General features: G+C 40.6%; 1 protein-coding gene across 1 annotated transcript in view; it reads left to right on the forward strand.

The window, feature by feature from the left end:
* Positions 1 to 1338: 1338 nt before the first annotated feature.
* Positions 1339 to 18406, forward strand: part of slc12a5b (solute carrier family 12 member 5b) — a 59709-nt gene continuing 42641 nt past the window's right edge. Inside the window, exon 1 of the mRNA XM_027166997.2 lies at positions 1339 to 1545. Within this exon, the coding sequence (XP_027022798.1) occupies positions 1491 to 1545 (55 nt within the window). The 5' untranslated portion in view covers positions 1339 to 1490. The remainder of the gene's footprint in view (positions 1546 to 18406) is intronic.

Below are 18406 nucleotides of genomic sequence, written 5' to 3' on the forward strand. Positions count from 1 at the left end.
GAAGCAGGGCCATCCTTCTCACAAGGAGAACAGATACGGTTAATTCCCTTTTCAGCTTCCATTCACAGATATAATCAGGACAAGAAACAGAGTGAAACCTTTGATAGTTGTGCCTGGAACTCTGGAAACTGTGTTTTGTTTACTGCAGCAGAATGTCAGGATGGTTGGAGGATGTTAGAATTAATGTATGTGTGATACTTAAGATGGATGGATGGATGAAAGATCTAGAATGAATGGAGGAAAGCTATTCAAGACAGATGGATAAAGTGGAACGAAGAATGACCAGGTTGGAATAAGGAATGATTTCAGAATTTATGAATGGCCGGCTGGATGGATGGATAGATGGATGGATGGATGGTTGATATGGGATAGATTGATGTTCAGGGTGATTGGAGGAATAGCAATGTCTCTGCATGGTTGGATGGATGGCGAAATAACAGATGTTCCGGATAAATGGAAAAATTTTAGATACACTGAATGGATGGATAGATGGATGAATGGATGAAGGAACAGGACAAGCTAAAAAGGGATGAATGAATATTTGGATTGCATGTAAGAATGGCAAATGCTCAAGATGGATGGATGGATCATGCTTAGAACGATGGGATGGATGGAGGATCGCATGTTTAGCATGGATATGGCAGGTGCTCTTGGTTGATGAACAGATGAATGGAGGTTAAGGGTGGAGGATACCCAGGATCTGTATGACAGCTGGATAAATTGATATTGCACATAAACCCCAGAAAGGATGGATAAAGAAGGAGGATATTCAGGGTTGATATATTGTTTGGAGTATACTTCACTTCATTCATGCTAATGTTTTTCTCTGCATGATTAGGAACTAACGGTCCATACTACAGTCCAAATTAAAGCAGAATTCTGCTCTAATGTCATACATTATATTGGACCTAAATGTAACAAAAAAGGAAAAAGACACGGAAGCACCATACAGTAGGTCTTCTTCAAAAGAGGATCTGTCTTTCCTTTTCTTTCAGATTTCTTATGCGGATAAGAACGGTGGTATGAAACGGCAAGAATGAATAAAGCATTTATTTAAAAAATGTAGGCTGATTTTTACAGGAGAAATGTATAAGAAAAGCCATGCTCTTAGGCATTCCATCATGTACTCCCCTGCAGGCTGTCTCTCACACACCCCTCCTCCTGTAGAGTGAGAGAGAAGAGCGAGAGAGGTGCAACATGCAGAGCAACATCAAGAAGGCTGCTTCATTGCTCTTTTTTCTTTAGGAGAGAGCGAGAGAGTTAATACTGCTCACTTTCCCTCCTCCTCCTCCTCCTAGCATTCTCTCTCTCTCTCTCTCTCTCTCTCTCTCTCTCTCTCTCTCTCTCTCTCTCTTTCTCTATCTGCTCTGCATGTTTTTTTTTCCTCCTTCCTGGACAGAGCAGCAGCAGCAGCATCCACAGAGGCAGCTGAGGCAGCATCAGTGCACCAGCAGCGATAGTGGGAGCTCTGGTCCTCTCTCTCCCAGAAGATGCTCAACAACCTAACCGACTGCGAGGAGGGGGATGGGGGCACCAACAACCAGGGTGAGTGGCAACTGCATTCGTGTGTGTGTGTGTGTGTGTGTGTGTGTGTGTGTGTGTGTGTGTGTGTGTGTGTGTGTGTGTGTGTGTGTGTGTTTCAGCTCTCGTGGAACAGCTGACATGTCCTGACAAGGTTTTTTTTTTTTGGTATTTGACATAGCTTGAAATAACTGCGTATCCTGCAGTGATACCTGGCACTGGTGCAAATGTGTAAGTGTGTGACGCTGTTCCTGATACTTGTCCAGTGTGCTTATCACCTGGTACCTGTACAGTAAGTGTGTATGTGTGTATGAGTGTGCATGAAGTAACCAGGGCGACAGTGACATACTAAATGAGTTTTAGGAAAGGAACGAGTGTGTGTGTGTGTGTGTGTGTGTGTGTGAGAGAGAGAGATGTGAGAGAGTTTTGGCACAAGCTCATGCTGCAAGGTTGCTGTGAGGAGAATGATAATGTTTTCTGCCTCTGACTGAGGAAGGACGGGCAGTATGGTATGTCTAGTGCATGCCTGATGCATTATGGATGTATGAATGAGAGAAGTTTCACACACGCATAGTGTCATCCACCTGCATCAGTCTTCTTTCTCTTTGCCCCCTCACCTATCATCTCCCTCTTATAATCCTATCCTTGATACTGAGGTGACTGAAGTGTGTGTGTGTTGCTGCGAGTCTCCGCTGCAGTGTGTGAGGTGGATCTGCTGCGGAATGCGTTGTGTCTGAAGCTCCGAGGTGTTTCTGACATTTGTCTGTTTCATAAGCAGGAGCACATGATTTCTTTTCGATGAGGCTTGAAAGATGAAAGATAGTGATGTCAGACTGCTTTATTTCACTACAGGATCATAGACCTTTCACAGACCCTCTGCAGTAGAGCAGGAGCAGGGACCTGTATGTGTGCAGCTCTGATGATCATGGGATTAGGAGATGATAGGCAGAGACAGATGATAAGAGCTAGACAAGCAGAAATTCAGATGGAAAAACTGATGTGCAAGATATTTATATGCTAAATTTTAGGATTCAGAGATCCAGTGAAATTCTTTGATGAGTGTATGCGTGTGTTATAATGCTATTAGGGACTTAAAACAAAAATCAAAATCCTATAAAATACTGTTCTTGCTTCGTCCATGCTTCATTCGGGGGATTGAAAAAAAAATCTAGTTTTAAAATACTGATCTGAATAATGAATTTACTACGTAGTGCTCTTCTAATCTCAAGGTCTGCTCTGCTTTACAGGAGCACTGCAGGTCTGCTCCGTCTGGATCTGGCCTGTGCTAGAAGTGCTGCAGTGCTTAAGCTTTCTCTTCCTTTTATCTTCATATTAAACATCACACTCATTCTAATAGTCAATACGGATATATTAATGTGCAGAGAATTAAATGGATTTGGTCTTAAATATATCAGTGATCTAAGGTCTTATTACATGATATCTGACTAATAATAGTACTGGTATGAGCACTTTTTCCTTATACAACCAAAAAAAAAAAAAAAAAGCAGGCAATGTTTTTGCTTTTTTTCCTGTTCTTATAACCTATAGAATTTTACTCATATTATTTTGTGTCTATTTGTTATTTTAAGCCCTGACAATGATTTTTGCTTTTGATACAGAGTCCAGAGATGACTGGCTTTTGGATCTGACTCGCTGTCGCTCCCTCTTTTTTTTTTATGGGGAACTGGGACAGTGCTGCAGTGCTGCTACCCATTTGGTTTTTAGGGATTTGTTCCTGAAAGCTGTGCCAAAACAGTCACTGTGTTGTCACCTTCATTCTCTATCAGACTACATTAACGTCACGAGATGAGATCATAATACACAAAGCCGTTAGATCCCCTTAAAAGCTTCTCCACATACGTGGTATTGCCATTATTTCATCTTTGCCATCAGACAATAATAAATGCCATTTAATGCTCATTTAGAGCTGAAGGACAAACTTCTCTAAAATCCTACCCACAGAGTTGTTTAAAATAACTCATTTATAGCAGGTTAACAGCAATGTCACAGCTTTTTTTTTTTTTTTTGCCTATTGAAAATTTGTTCATGTTTGGTCCTTGACATTTTATTCTCAATCACCATCATAGCCAAGTCTTTCCGTGCACAGAAAAAATGTCTTCAGATCAGAACATTTCTACTCTACTGTAATGCCGGGTACTGTATATGTCAGTGTTTCCATCCTTAAGGTGACCCAAAAAAACTATATCCTAAAAATTAGGAGTGTAACTAAGTGCAGTAACATTAGTGCATCTGCTTAGTGCTTTCTATACTGTACCTATATGTATCAGTATCTGTATCTGTATTCAGATTTAAGTCCTCGACTGGGTGTGGCCTAAATTGAAAAGGTGTTATCCCCTTTATTGAACCTTTCCCACAATGACCCAGAAACACCGGACAATCCTATATTGTAAATACCTGCACATGACAACATGCTGTGTTAATTCTGGCTCTGACATTTCCTCAACCTCAGCTACATCACTTGAGGCCATACGTGATCTCAGAGATCTGTTATTTCAATTTCAGCTCTGGCTTTTGTTATTTTGCTTCGTAACTGTCTGAGATATTTCATAACAAATTAATCTATCAAATAACTATTGGTTCTGTTTCCCAAAATATAAGAAAATTAATAGCTTAATTTAAACAGCATGAACCTGACTAGGCAGTTGTTAAGGATTAATGAATGAAGCTGTAAATGCGTATCTCACCACTCAGTTGCGCCTGCGTGATTGTAAAAAATGCCTTCTCGTGCATCTTTTCTGTTGTGTCCCATGGGATCCCAGTTCCGATGCACACCTCTAGATTCAAACAGATGCCCTATGAATCTTTCTGGCAGGTGTATTTGTCTACAGTGACCAAATCATAGAAACAATGCTGTGACTGAGTTACGCAGAGATCTTGCCATCTAATGTCTTCCAGATTTTTAGGACTGAGCAGCAAGCAAGACTTTCAAGCTGGAAATGTATTAAGTAATGTCACATGATTTAGGAGCATAAACATTACAAATCAATGAGAAAAGTGTGAGCAGTGCACACATATTTTAGCACATACAGTACTTCAAACTGTCTGACACTTAAGCATGCCAAATTATGCCTTTGCCAGACTGCTTTTTTGGATGAAGGTCCTCCTCCTGCTGGGATGGAGATTATTCTGATTGCTTTGCCACCTCTTGACATTTATCTGTAGTATGTGATTGACATCAGACCTAGAGCAGTAACCTACAGTATAGCAGTTTTACCCTTGAATGAGATAACAGAGCAGTACCACACCACACAATAATCACAGTCATACATCATATTAAGGGCTAGAACATATGCAGGTACACTTTAAAGTTCAATCATTTTTCTGATGCAAACCGACTTATAAGTGAAGAAATTTAATAATATTCTAGCTCAATGGCCCAATTGTGGCTTCTGTAATAATTACTAGCTTACAACTGAGTCACCATTAGAAAAGCAGTCCCAAAGCAGTGTGTGCACTGTCTCTGTTATAGAAAAATAGGCAAACCTGGACAATATCAGAGCAGTAATTTAGAAATACATGAAAGCATACAACTAAATATTATTGAAAGTATATCCAAAATAAGAATGTTTGCCAAATGTATATAAAAAACGTACTTTAATTCGTAATGGCCTAATGGTGTCTATTATGTATCTAATGGTGTAACTGCTAATGAAGGTCATTAGGTCAAATACAATGACCTGCATTACAAAGAACTTGGATTTTCAGTAAACAGCTTATCCTGTTTAGGGTCAAGTAGAGCCTTTCTCAGAAACACTGGTTTCCAAGTGTCACTGAGCAAGATCTTTAACCTTCATTTTGTCAGCTGAATTGTAAATCACTTTGGATAAAAGCATCTGCAAATGAATAAACGTTTGTGCCAATGTAGCCATATGAATAGCATGAAAGGGTCACTACTGTATTACAGAGCAACATGCATACATTCAATTTACAGCTGCCAAGTTATCTATTTACAGAAATGTTTTGTGGGTGGAAATAAACTGGGGAACTGAGAGGAACACACATATGACTAGAGGGACAATATGTGAAATCTTAGTAGTATGAGATTTGGATTAAACCAGAGACACTGCGGTACCTGTTCTGCAACCAAGCAACCTTACAAAGAACAGTTACTAGAAGATATCTGCTTCACAATAGATGACTTAGGTAAAAACATCAGAGCACGATGGGTTCAGTCAATTCCAGCACCTCTCTCTGCTCATGGCGGTGTAGTCAGTGAACAGCAACAAGTAAAGCTCAGTCAGTAAATCTTTGCAACACTAGCAAGTCTCCCTAGCCAGCTTCAACATGTGATGAATTCCAGTACTGGTGCCCATGTCAGGTAACAAGCTTCTCTTGACAAGTATGACATGCCTGGGTTTCCAAATACAGCGCTGAATGTACTTCTGCTCTCCAGAGATCAAGTTTGATAAAGGCAGCATGGCTCAGCTCATCTCACAGCTCACTAGGAAAGCACTTGAATGGGCCACTGATGTCTGGATGAATGATGGTGACATTGTGCAGTCATGTGACAGGTTTGTTGACCTGTTCTGCCACATGGTCTATCACCCTCCCGATAGAAAAAAAAAATCAGGTGGCTGGTGAACATCTCTTATTCACCTGCTTCTTTCACGTTTTGCTCCTTAGCTGCTTGAAGCAAGTGGTTCAAGCTTTCACTCATTGTTGTATTTCTTCACAGGGATAAAAAGATTACCTAGTTGGCTTGACCAAGGCTAGAGTATGATTTTTATGCCATGTCATATTCATTGTCTTATTTTCTCAGTCTTTTGGAACCAAGTAAAAGGGCTTAAAGGTTTCAACCCTACAATGTATGGCCAATGAGAAGCTACTATTCCTGTCTCATTACTATTACTATCTCATAATGAATTCCACAATGTTAATTGTCCTTAACAACTTAAAGGTGTCAATTTCATCTTGAAATCACATTAATCACAAAAACAACTGTTTTTTAAAGTAAATGATAGAATTTATATCAAACAAATGTCATTGTATAAAGCACTTGTGCTGTGTGCCACCATTTCAGAAACCCCATCTTAGCATTAAGTCCTAAAATATGCTTGCCAAAATATGCTTTCTTTAACAAACATAATGTTTAATGAACTAATGTGGCTGTATTATGTATTCTCTTCATTGTCCTCAGGGCAGTTTTTTCCTAAAGATTTGCATTATGCTGTCCAGTAGACAAGTTTTTGTACTGCGGTGTATTTGACCTTCTCCTCACTGAGATAACATTGATTAAGAACATCTTCAAAATTCTTGAACAATGCACCCACAATTGATAGAGTATATAGGGTATATCATCAGGATGGCATTTCCTGAATTCACTATACATTCATTTATTCACTCATCTTCAGTGGTCAAGAGGTCATAGTGGATCTGAAATCTGTCACAGCAACAGATTGGTATACACCCTGAATGGGATGCCAGTCCCAATGGGATGGCAGGTTTTCAGGAGGTGAGAGGAAACCAGAGAACCCAGAGGAAACCTAAATGGGTATAACATGTAAAACTCCTCACAGACAGTTACCCTAGCTTAGGATCAAGCCAGGGACCCTGGAGCTGTGAGGCAGAAATGCTATTTGCTACACCACATTGAAACCTAGCACCATACATGTGCTGATGCAATCTTTTCAGAACCAACTCTGTGGTCTGAAGAGTTCCATTTGTTGTAGTTTTGTCTTTTGTCAGACAAAGCTCTGGATACACAAGCAGTTGGTTGTTTTGCTTGCATCAGGCTTACACCATCCTTTGAGACATCTGCTTGAATCCTGGGTGATGGAAATTTTCAGAGTAGTGAATGGTGCTTATTGTTCAGAGCTGGTGTAAGTGTTGCTTCATGAGGTATCTTGTCATCATGACAGGCTTTGAAGTACCTTCCTGTTAACTGGCAGAGGCAATGGTTGAAGTCATCTGGCTTTACAACATCAGCACTAAGGCCTGGATTATACATGATACATGACTTTGCAGGCAGAAGCAAGGGCAAGTCAAGCAGCATTTGGTCACAAAACTGTACTTGCTTGTGTTCCTTATGTACTGTTGGAACATTGGAACAACTAGTTGGAGCCAAAAATAGCTGTGACGATCAGGTATCTAAGTACACCAATGTTCAACACACCTACAAATTCTCTTTCTATTTAAACACTTCTGTTGTTATTTTAATGAGCTGAATTTAAAATTGGAATCTAGATCCAGAAGATTTAAAGCTACTTTTACATCTAAGACATTTGGCAGTTTTGTACACAAAACAGACTTTTGTATGTATTTAATTGAAACACAATACTAGTTTGTATAATTAGTTGCAAACAACACGGTGTTCCACTTTCCCCACTATTTACATTGTACACTGTTTTATACTATGCAGAGTTAACAAACATTGCTTCAACTGCACAGCAGCCATCTTGTATGTTTAGTTAAAACAAATATAATCCAGGCTTAAAGATATAACTTATGTACTGCTATTCACTCACTCAATACAGGTCTTTATGTTCAGCTTTGAGGTCATGTCTATTATTTTCTAGGAAATTTCATCATACTCCTGAATGTTTAAGAACAGCATTGTTCTTTTTAATTTACTCACCATTCAAGGTCAATGAGTTTCATTTGCAATGCTGTAAACTGCATATGAGATTTCTCTACAGCTACTTTATGCATCACTTCTGAAACAGCTGGACTTCTGTGTACTGTATATATGGTGCTTACCTAGAAATTCCCTCAGCTCGTCTTTAGTCACTGGAGCAGAAGAAGTCTAACCTCAGACATGGCTGTTGGCCCAACAGGGATGTATCAAATTGCACGGAATTCCCAATCTGCTTGTTTGGTTTCACTATGTAGCATCACAACTTTCTGTAATGCGAGCAAGCTTTATAGGCTACCAGAACTGTATCAGTCTACTGCACACTGAGATACTGGATGTTTGTTTAGTCTGAGTCAGCATGTTGGCTACAGATGCAGTGTCCATTTTTTAAAGTTCACTGTCTCAGCCCCTATGGACATGTTTCTCTGCCAGACAATGTTGGTGTTAATTGGAGCAAAACCTATTTTAGATCTGCACATCACTGAGAACGCATTTCTTGGCACAGGTTTTACAGTGTGCATTGTAAGCAGGAGTTTCTTCCTCCACGTTTTCTCCCCAATCTGGTGACCTGCCAATTCCCGCCCACCAGCTTTCCCCGATCATAGAACAGCTACCAAACTGGCCGAGTATAAAGCCAGACACTTGCATTTTTTTCAGGTTGCATTACAATGTAGCTCAATAGAAATAAAAGTGCTATCTGACCTCTTCTGATGCCCAAGATTGGCAAGTGTCAAAAGCGCAAATGTGGCGAATACTGGCAAAGCGAGAACCAAGGCATGGCTCTAGTAAAAAAAAAGAATCTTTTAAAATAATCACTGAGAAGGGACATGTTGTTTGGTACCATGTCTACAGAAGCCACTGCAGTGGAAAAAAACACTTAATTAGAAATGGCCGAATGGTTTCTATTGAGTGATTTCATTGTTAATGAAGTTCATGAGATGAAAACAATTAGAAAGGATTTTTTTTCACCAGGGACTGCATTAGAATGAATATTAATTTTAAGTGACCATTTTATCCTGAACAGGGTCACTGCACCTATCATGAGAACACCGAGTACTGCCAAGCTGTCACTGTTGGGGCTTTGAGCAAGACCCTTAACCTTCATCTGCTCAGCTTAATTGTACACTGCTTCTGCTAAAAGAATAAATTATCAATATGATTCAAAGCTGCAAACTCTCAACAAAAGTTGAATACTTTTCTGTCATTCCACCCGGGACAAGCAGGACATGTCTTTACCCAATGCAGTCATACACATTTTACACATGGATCTGTTAGAAAATATTAGCCAATATAGTCTAATGTTACAGCCTGCTCAGCAGTGGTACATGTAGGTGTTAATTCATTTGTCTTTTACTATGGGACTAAATCAGAATCACCTTTAGACAGTGTGATTAAATCACACTGTTATCAGTTATCAGTTTAGACAAATTTGTCAATTTCACCTTGATTTCCTAATTACCTTCTATTGCTTCATAAGAAACCTTCAACCCTTTCATGCACAGATTCAAATTCTGCTCCCATTTTAGCCCACTTTTTTTTTTTTGCAAGATTCACAGGTAATGAGGAGTCGCAGCTTGTGTATTCAGTCCATCTGGAATTTTGTGATCTCTTAATCGTAGAAATTAACACAATATCACGCAAACTGCAAATTGTTTGGAGGAGCTAACAATTTTTCAAAATGGATGCAACTTTTTGACAGATTTTAGCCAAGACTTGTGCAACAATTCAAGCTCATTCAGCCAAAAGGCCTCTTCATTTCTTGTGCCTCAAACACAACATAGTACAGCATATCAAATAATTTTTATTTTTTTTGGGGGGAGGGGTGCAAATTCAAGCATTTCTGGCTGCAACAATAACAAAAAACACTGTGACATCATGAAGGGGCTGATTATTTTCCTAGTGCTTTGGGTCTCACAGTGTTGTCTATTTTTGATAGCAATGATATGTTATATTGAATATGTACTGAAAAATCAGGAACACCATATGGGAGCATAAGGTTTACATCTATTTCTTTTAAGAAAGCCATATTCATTCATTTTCTACCACTTATCCGAACTACCTCGAGTCACGGGGAGCCTGTGCCTATCTCAGGCATCAAGGCAGAATACACCCTGGACAGAGTGCCAACTAATCACAGGGCACAAACACACTCTCATTCACTCACACACTACAGACAATTTTCCAGAGATGCCAATCAACCTACCATGCATGTCTAGGCACGGGGAGAACATGTAAACTCCACACACACACAAGGCGGAGACAGGAATCGAACCACCAACCCTGGAGGTATGAGGCGAACGTGCTAACCACTAAGCCACCGTGCTTCCCAAAGCTATATTGTTTGTTTGTTTGTTTGTTTGTTTGTCCATTTATTTATTTATTTATTTATTTATTTATTTATTTGTTTGTTTGTTTGTTTGTTTGTTTGTTTGTTTGTTTGTTTGTTTGTTTGTGAGTTTTCACAGTTTATGTTTGACTACTTTTACAGTTTCCAGGGTCATTTTCTTTATCTTTCTTCAATTATCTTCAACTTTAATAAACTATAAAAAAAAAATATATAAACCTTAAGCCAATCTATTAAAGAGAGCGCAGTAAGAGATACACGCTGGGTTAATGACAGCTTCTGGTAGAAAGCACTGTTTAGCTGTGTAATGTGTGTGTCATCAGCCAAACACTAGCAGCACATATCCATTACATGAAGCCAAACCCAAACAAATATTTTCTGATAGATGTTATTGCCTCCCATGCTCTCTATTCAGGACAGCGATGCAATCAGGGACTGTTTTTGTGTATATGTGAGACAGTGTGAGATAAAGAGATAGAAAGAGACAAACTGCAAATGATTTGTTAAGTAAATTTACAGAGGCTTTGGCAGTTAGATGGTTATCTGTGAGAGGGGAAGCCTCATCTGTGCATCTGTGCGAATTAACATCCATTGCAGATAAAACCAGATATCGAGAGCTATTGCGATAGCAAGAAAGCCTGCTCTAGTTGATGAATATCAGCTTTAATTAGAGCAATCCATCTCTGCTCTGAATCTAAGATTATGCTGTGTGTGTGTGTGTGTGTGTGTGTGTGTGTGTGTGTGTGTGTGTGTGTGTGTGTGTGTGTGTGTGTGTGTGTGTGTGTGTGTGTGGCTGCTGTAGTTGGTGTGTGCCTGATTCCCCAGTGTGCATTTCACTATAATTACTTTTCTATTATTATTCTGAACACACACACACACACACACACACACACACACACACACACACACACACACACACACACACACACACACACACACACACACACACACACACACACACACACACACACACTCACACACATGTTCCTGTTCGTCTCATAGTCTGATTGTAGTCTTGTCAGCGAAAAGAGAAGTCAGTGTTGACTTGTGAATGGATGGAGAGAGACCAGTGCTTATTTGGTATACACACACACACACACACACACACACACACACACACACACACACACACACACACACACACACACACACTATATACTGTACTATATTATGCATCCTTTTTTCTTAAGACTTCTCCATATCTCACCTGATATTGTCGCTACATTACTCTTTCTCCAACGTTTGCGCATTCAGTCTCACTTTAACCCTTGTCTCATTTTGCAAATACATTCTAATCTCATTAGGTGTCATAATCAGGGTCCAGGGTCTTTTTTCTGGAAAGTTTATAATACAATAAAAGAACAAAAAGCTAAGAGAAAAGCTAAGAGAATAAAAGAATTTAAAAAAGTGAATAGAAGAGAATAAGAAGTGGCTCAGTGATAATGACTTAATTACATTCTTATAGCTGTTCTATAATCCACTGTTAGACATTAGACTATAATGTTATAATTACACAGTATCCTGTAGAATCCTGTAATTATATGTGTGCGCTCACATTCTCTTCTCTCCGGTGAATGCATTTAACACAGCTTGTGTTTGGTTTTATTCACGACCTGCCAGAATAGTAATCGTAATACTCCTCAGCTCTATTACAGAAGAGAGAGTCAAACTGCAGACGACTGGAGTAACACAAAAATAGAATTTTTAGATGGATATTCGAAATAGAACTCACTTCTAAATAGAAGTACATTGTTGTTGTTTTTATATTCTAATTAGAAATATTTTCTGAATAGAATTGACTTCTAAATGGAAATAACTTAATTCTTTAAATGGATATTCTAACCAGAAGACTTCTAAATAGAACCACTTTGATTTTATTTTAGATTCATATTTTAAATAGAACTAACTTCTAAATAGAAATAGCTTGATATTTTATAATATTCTACACAAAAGACTTCTACACAGAAATAAATTTTTAAAAGAAAAAAAAACAGAACAGAATTTTTTTTAAAAGATTCTAATTAGACATATTTTCTGAATAGAAGACTTCTAAATAGAAATAAAATCATTTTTATTCTTCTAAATAGAACTAACTTCTAAATTGAAAGCTTGTAAATAGAAATACCTTTACATTTTTTTTACCTTTACATTTCTATTTTTTAAATAGAAATAGCCTGATTTTTATATAGGTATTCGACACAGAAGACTTTTAAATAGAAATATATTTTTAAAAATATTTCGATTAGAAAAATTAGAAAAAAATAGAAAAATAATAGAAATTATTTAAAAGACTTTTAAAAAGAAATAAAATGATTTTTATATTGCTATTCTAAATAGAACCAAATAGAAGACTTCACAATAATTTGGTCTTATATTCTAAATAGAAAAAAAAATGGAGTTTTAACTGTAACTCTGATGCTTAAAGTAATCCTTCTCTATGTTAATATCATTCATGAGTGATTCAGATGCTACTCCAGACTTCAAATGAAGATAGTCATTCAAACATCAGACGCTGATTTTATGAAACTTCCCTCCATCCATCCATCTAATTTCTGTAGCGTTTATCCCACACAGGATCTCATGGAACCTGGAGAATTATCCCAGACGACTCAGAGCACAATTAGTTACACAAGGTTTCATTAGTAACAGTGCTAGAACACCATTTTGGTCCAGGGTTTGGTCCTTATTCTTTAACTTGTTTACAATTTCATTTGACCTTTGTAATGAATAGACTCCCATTTATTGGAGGTATTTCCACATTCACTCTGTATTTCATCATTTTCCATGCAACAGGATGGGAGCTGATTTGAGTCACCAGTAGAAATCCTTTAGCACCAGCTGGTGTGACAAAGAGGTCACAACATTTTTTATGCCAATGTGATAAATGGGGCACAGCTATGAATGGTAGAAAGAGCGGCCTGGATGCTATTAGTCATAAACAGGAAAAGAGAGGAATGCCCCTGGATGCTAGCAATATAGGGAACATACACCGGCTTTGATGACATGATTTTTACCTAAAGATTTTACAGGTATTGAAGAAGAAGAAGAAGAAGAAGAAGAAGGAGGAGGAGGAGGAGGAGGAGGAGGAGGATAATAATAATAAATAGAATGTACATTTCCTGAAGAAAATGTGAATGGTGCTTGCACGTGGCAAATCTCGGCACTCGGTTGCTAGGGTAAAATTTTAGGAATTTACCATTCAAGTCTATGGGACTTTTTTGGCCGCTTTTTCGTCTGCTTTTTCATCTGCCGAAGTTTTGTTTGGAAGAAGAATAATCAGTATGCAAGATAACAAAAATGTTGCTTTGCAAGCACCATTAATAATAATAATAATAATAATAATAATAATAATAATAATAATAATAAGAAGAAGAAGAAGAAGAAGAAGAAGAAGAAGAAGAAGAAGAAGAAGAAGGAGGAGGAGGAGGAGGAGGAGGAGGAGGAGGAGAAGGAGAAGAAGAAGAAGAAGAAGAAGAAGAAGAAGGAGGAGGAGGAGGAGGAGGAGAAGAAGAAGAAGAAGGAGGAGGAGGAGGAGGAGGAGGAGAAGAAGAAAAAGAAGGAGAAGAAGAAGTAGTATCCAAAGCAGGGTGTCAGAATAATTCAGAAAAGTCAAACAGACAAGTTTTAAAATAAGGAAATAATATTTTTTCTGAAGGCACGCAGGGAAAATATTGTTGTATTTTAGGCATGACATGAGTTTTGCCAGCAGACAGGGGAATAAAGTTAAATGAAAACCTAATCAAGGAAAACAAAGGACCGGTGAAAACAATCTACATAATGAAGCAACGATGACAGGATGGAGACAAGAATGAAACAAAATAAAAGCACCTGCTGCTGTTGCCATGGGAACCTTGATGTGATGCATAGAGTGTGAGATGTTGACAATAGAGCTGAGGAAAGAGCAAAAAAGTGACACAAATCGTTTCAAGAGCTGGAATATTTTTGGTGTAATAACTTGCAGTTTGTGGATTTTAACAGTCAAACAAAGGACTGTGTCATCACACTAAGGAGACAAAACACCTTCTTGTCTCTGATACTCAGTACTTGTAGGACATCGGTTGCTAACCTGAAACTTGTAAATTGAGTACATAAAGCATAAAACATGGCATTGTACTGTATTCTAAGAAAATGTTTCTATTTCATATGAAATATTTATCATTTAATTCAATTGTACTTTAATGTTTATTTTTGTCACAGATTTAATTAGATTTCGATTCAAATTTATTTCTATAAATGTATTTCTTTTAACAATGGACATTGTCTCACAGCAGCTTTACAGAACAATGGAAACATAATACGAGAGTTTCATAATATACAATGATTCATATAATACAAAAGTTCAAGATTAATATTAGACTCATATTTAAATGTGTTTGTATTTATCCCTAATGAACAAGCCTGAGTGACTGAGGTGACTGTGGTGAGGAAAAACTCTCCTATAGGACAGGAAGAAACCTTGAGAGGAACCAGCCTCAAAAGGGATCCTCATCCTCATTTGGGTGACACTGGAGGGTGTGATTATAAACTGTTATAAATTATTATGAATAATGTACTTTCTGCAGTCCTATAAGGTCTGACAATTGTGTATTGATGAGGAGGTTGTTGTCCTCAAACACCACATGGAGTTGGCATCTTCTCTTTGAATGTCTGAATACTTCATGAAGTGGAATCCAACTGGAGCTGATACATCTCTAGCTGCCTCAGGATTCTTACAGGGATGACCTTATCTCAATGACGGTCCGAAATCTTCATGACACAGAATACAACCGGATCTCTGGATGTCCTGGGAAGGGTAGAAAAAGAGAAGCAAGAAATATTTCATTTTAAATATCATATTTATCCCCTAAAATAATATCTGTGGCAGGATGTGAGATTGCAGATGTCACGCTAAACCACATGTCACGATGTGACACGGTGAAACAAAAGGCAAGAGAGGATCCAAATGCAGATAGGACTTTACTGGACAAAAACAAGAAACAAACATACAGGCAGGCAAAAACAGATCAGGACACGGAACAGGAACAGAGAACAACATGAACCAAACACCTACAACGACCAACACCAGGGAAGTGAACAGACAGAGTAGATATAGTGGACAGGAGCCAATAACAAAGCAGAGGCGATTAGAGACAAAGACAAGACACCTGGGGAAGAGATGGAATGTGATTAGTGTCCATGGTGAGCAATGAGTGGGCGGAGCAAAACAATTAATACCAGGGAGAGACGGCAGACAGAAACAAGGGGAAAACACAGACAGACACATTACAGACACCCCCCCCCCCCCCCACGAGCGGATTCCAGACGCTCCCAAGTCCACAAAACCCAGTTCAGGCGGGTGGAGCGAAGGTGCAACCAGGGTGGGAGGGCGGGTCGGGTTCGTGTAGTGGTGGCGCCCGCTGAGCAAGAGGCCGGGGTGGCGCCAGCCGAGCCGGAGGCCAGGGCGGCGCCGGCAGAGCAGGAGGCCAGGGCGGCGCCGGCAGAGCAGGAGGCCAGGGTGGAGCCGGCAGAGCAGGAGGCCAGGGCGGAGCCGGAGGCGGAGCCAGAGACCAGAGCAGGACCGGAGACCAGGGTGGTGCCGGAGGCTGAGCCAGAGACCAGAGCAGGACCGGAGACCAGGGTGGTGTCGGAGGCGGAGCCAGAGACCAGAGCAGGACCGGCGACCAGGGTGGTGCTGGAGGCGGAGCCAGAGACCAGAGCAGGACCGGAGACCAGGGTGGTGCTGGAGGCGGGGCCAGAGACCAGAGCAGGACCGGGGGCCAGGGTGGTGCTGGAGGCGGAGCCAGAGACCGGAACGGAGTTGGTAGCCAGGGTGGTGCTTTGAGCCTATGAACAGGGACAGGAGGTAGAAGGGCTGGCAAGTCCAGCGAAGCAAAACACAGGAAAACAGAAACATGCATAGGTTCAGGCCAGGCAGAGAGTTCAGGTAGTTTGGGTGTCATGATGTCGACCGCGTTCTCTGACTCAGTCATTTCGGTCGACCCGGCTGAGTCGGCTGGTTCCGTCAGCTCGGCCGGTTCCATCGGCCCGGTCGGTTCCATCAACCCGGTCGGTTCGGCAGGTTCCATCGGCCCGGTCGGTTCCGTCGACCCGGTCGGTTCGGCAGGTTCCATCGGCCCGGTCGGTTCCGTCGACCCGGTCGGTTCGGCAGGTTCCATCGACCCGGTCGGTTCCGTCGACCCGGTCGGTTCGGCAGGTTCCTTCGAACCGGTCGGTTCCGTCGACCCGGTCGGTTCGGCAGGTTCCGTCGACCCGGTCGGTTCCGTCGACCCGGCTGGTTCCGGCGACCCGGCTGGTCCAGCTGGCGGCTTAGGGATGCCGGCCGCCCGAGCCGACCTCATCGGGGTATCCGCCAGTTTGGAGACCAGCCGGTTAGCACGGACCTCAGCCGAGCTCGCCGGTACGGTAGCCATGGGAACTGGCTCAATCACGGGTGTGCACGGGACTGGTCTGGGCGGAGGCACTGTGGAGCATTCGGGCGTCCGTGGCTGATTCCACCTATTTTTTTTACACCTATTTTTTGCCCCCCCCCAAAAAAATACTTACGGCCGGCTTCCGTCTCTACACCGCTCAAGGTTAGCGTGGACCCGTCCAGGAGCAACGCCAGGTTGACGAACTCCGAGAATGTTTTGATTTTACATTACATTGACATTACACCACAACAATTTCCCCTCCCCATCCTCTCGGTTTTATTTCCTTCATGTGCCATAGGATTGACATATTATAAGAAGTCTTCTGTAAGCGTCATTTAAATGTCTTCTTACAAGAAGTTTCACCTCATCAACAATTAGATACGTCTCTCAGATGCTTTTGATACATAATAATGCTTTTCAATTTGTTAATTATTAGACGTAGATTATATGGAGCGCCCGCCGTGAGTTGTTGCTATGGAAACGATAAAGAGGAAGAAATTAGAAGCTACTAGAAACCTGCGATTTGTGCTGCAGTTGGTGCTATTGTCAGAGCTGCGCTTATAGAAAATTACTCAAAGCCTTCTAACCCGTAATGTTTTAGAATTCAACAGTGATGTGCTATAAAAAAATACTTCAGACCTGTGGGATGCTCTGTGATATAGTCTTGGTACCCATGAGCAAGCCGTCATCGATCACCTCAATGCGTAACACTACATCAAGAGCGAGACTCACATGTGCACACACACACGCACACGCACACACACACACACACACACACACACACACACACACACACACACACACACACACACACACACACAGAGAGAGAGAGAGAGAGGAGAATAATTACATTTTCCTCTACTGTATACAAGCCCTGTAATATTTTTGATAAAGTAGTCACGGTGACTTGGAGTTTTTTTTAACGATTCACTTTGTTATCTGTGTGAAGCTCTTTAAGTGGGTCCTGGCCCCAGATTTATAGCTTCACAATGAAATTCTGCAGAAGCAGCCACAAAATGTACCATCAGCTTCAGCAGTTTGGCTTGTTAGAAAAAAAAACAGGAGAGATCAATTCGGATAGTGATAGCTGCTCGGATTTTTGTCGTTGTTTGTCAGATGTCAAATGAACACAGAGGGCCAGATGGTGCAAACCAGCTTTAGATGGTGCACATGCTGCGGGGATTAAAGCAAAGCAGCACTTTCCTTCAATTAGATTGGCCTGGAGGTCATTCACTACCTAAAACACACACACACACACACACACACACACACACACACACACACACACACACACACACACACACACACACACACACACACACACACTCACACACACACATTAGTATTATGCCTAACTGCACTGCCGTAAACACTATACAGTAGAATCCTTTATTATTTTTGTCACATATACATTACAGCACAGTGAAATTCTTTCTTTACATTTCCCAGCTTTGGAGGTTGGGGTCAAAGCACAGGATCAACCATGATAAAGCACCCCTGGCACAATGAACGTTAAGGGCCGTGCTCTATGGCCCACAG

Source organism: Tachysurus fulvidraco, chromosome 14, assembly GCF_022655615.1.
Source record: "Tachysurus fulvidraco isolate hzauxx_2018 chromosome 14, HZAU_PFXX_2.0, whole genome shotgun sequence".
Lineage (NCBI taxonomy): Eukaryota > Metazoa > Chordata > Actinopteri > Siluriformes > Bagridae > Tachysurus > Tachysurus fulvidraco.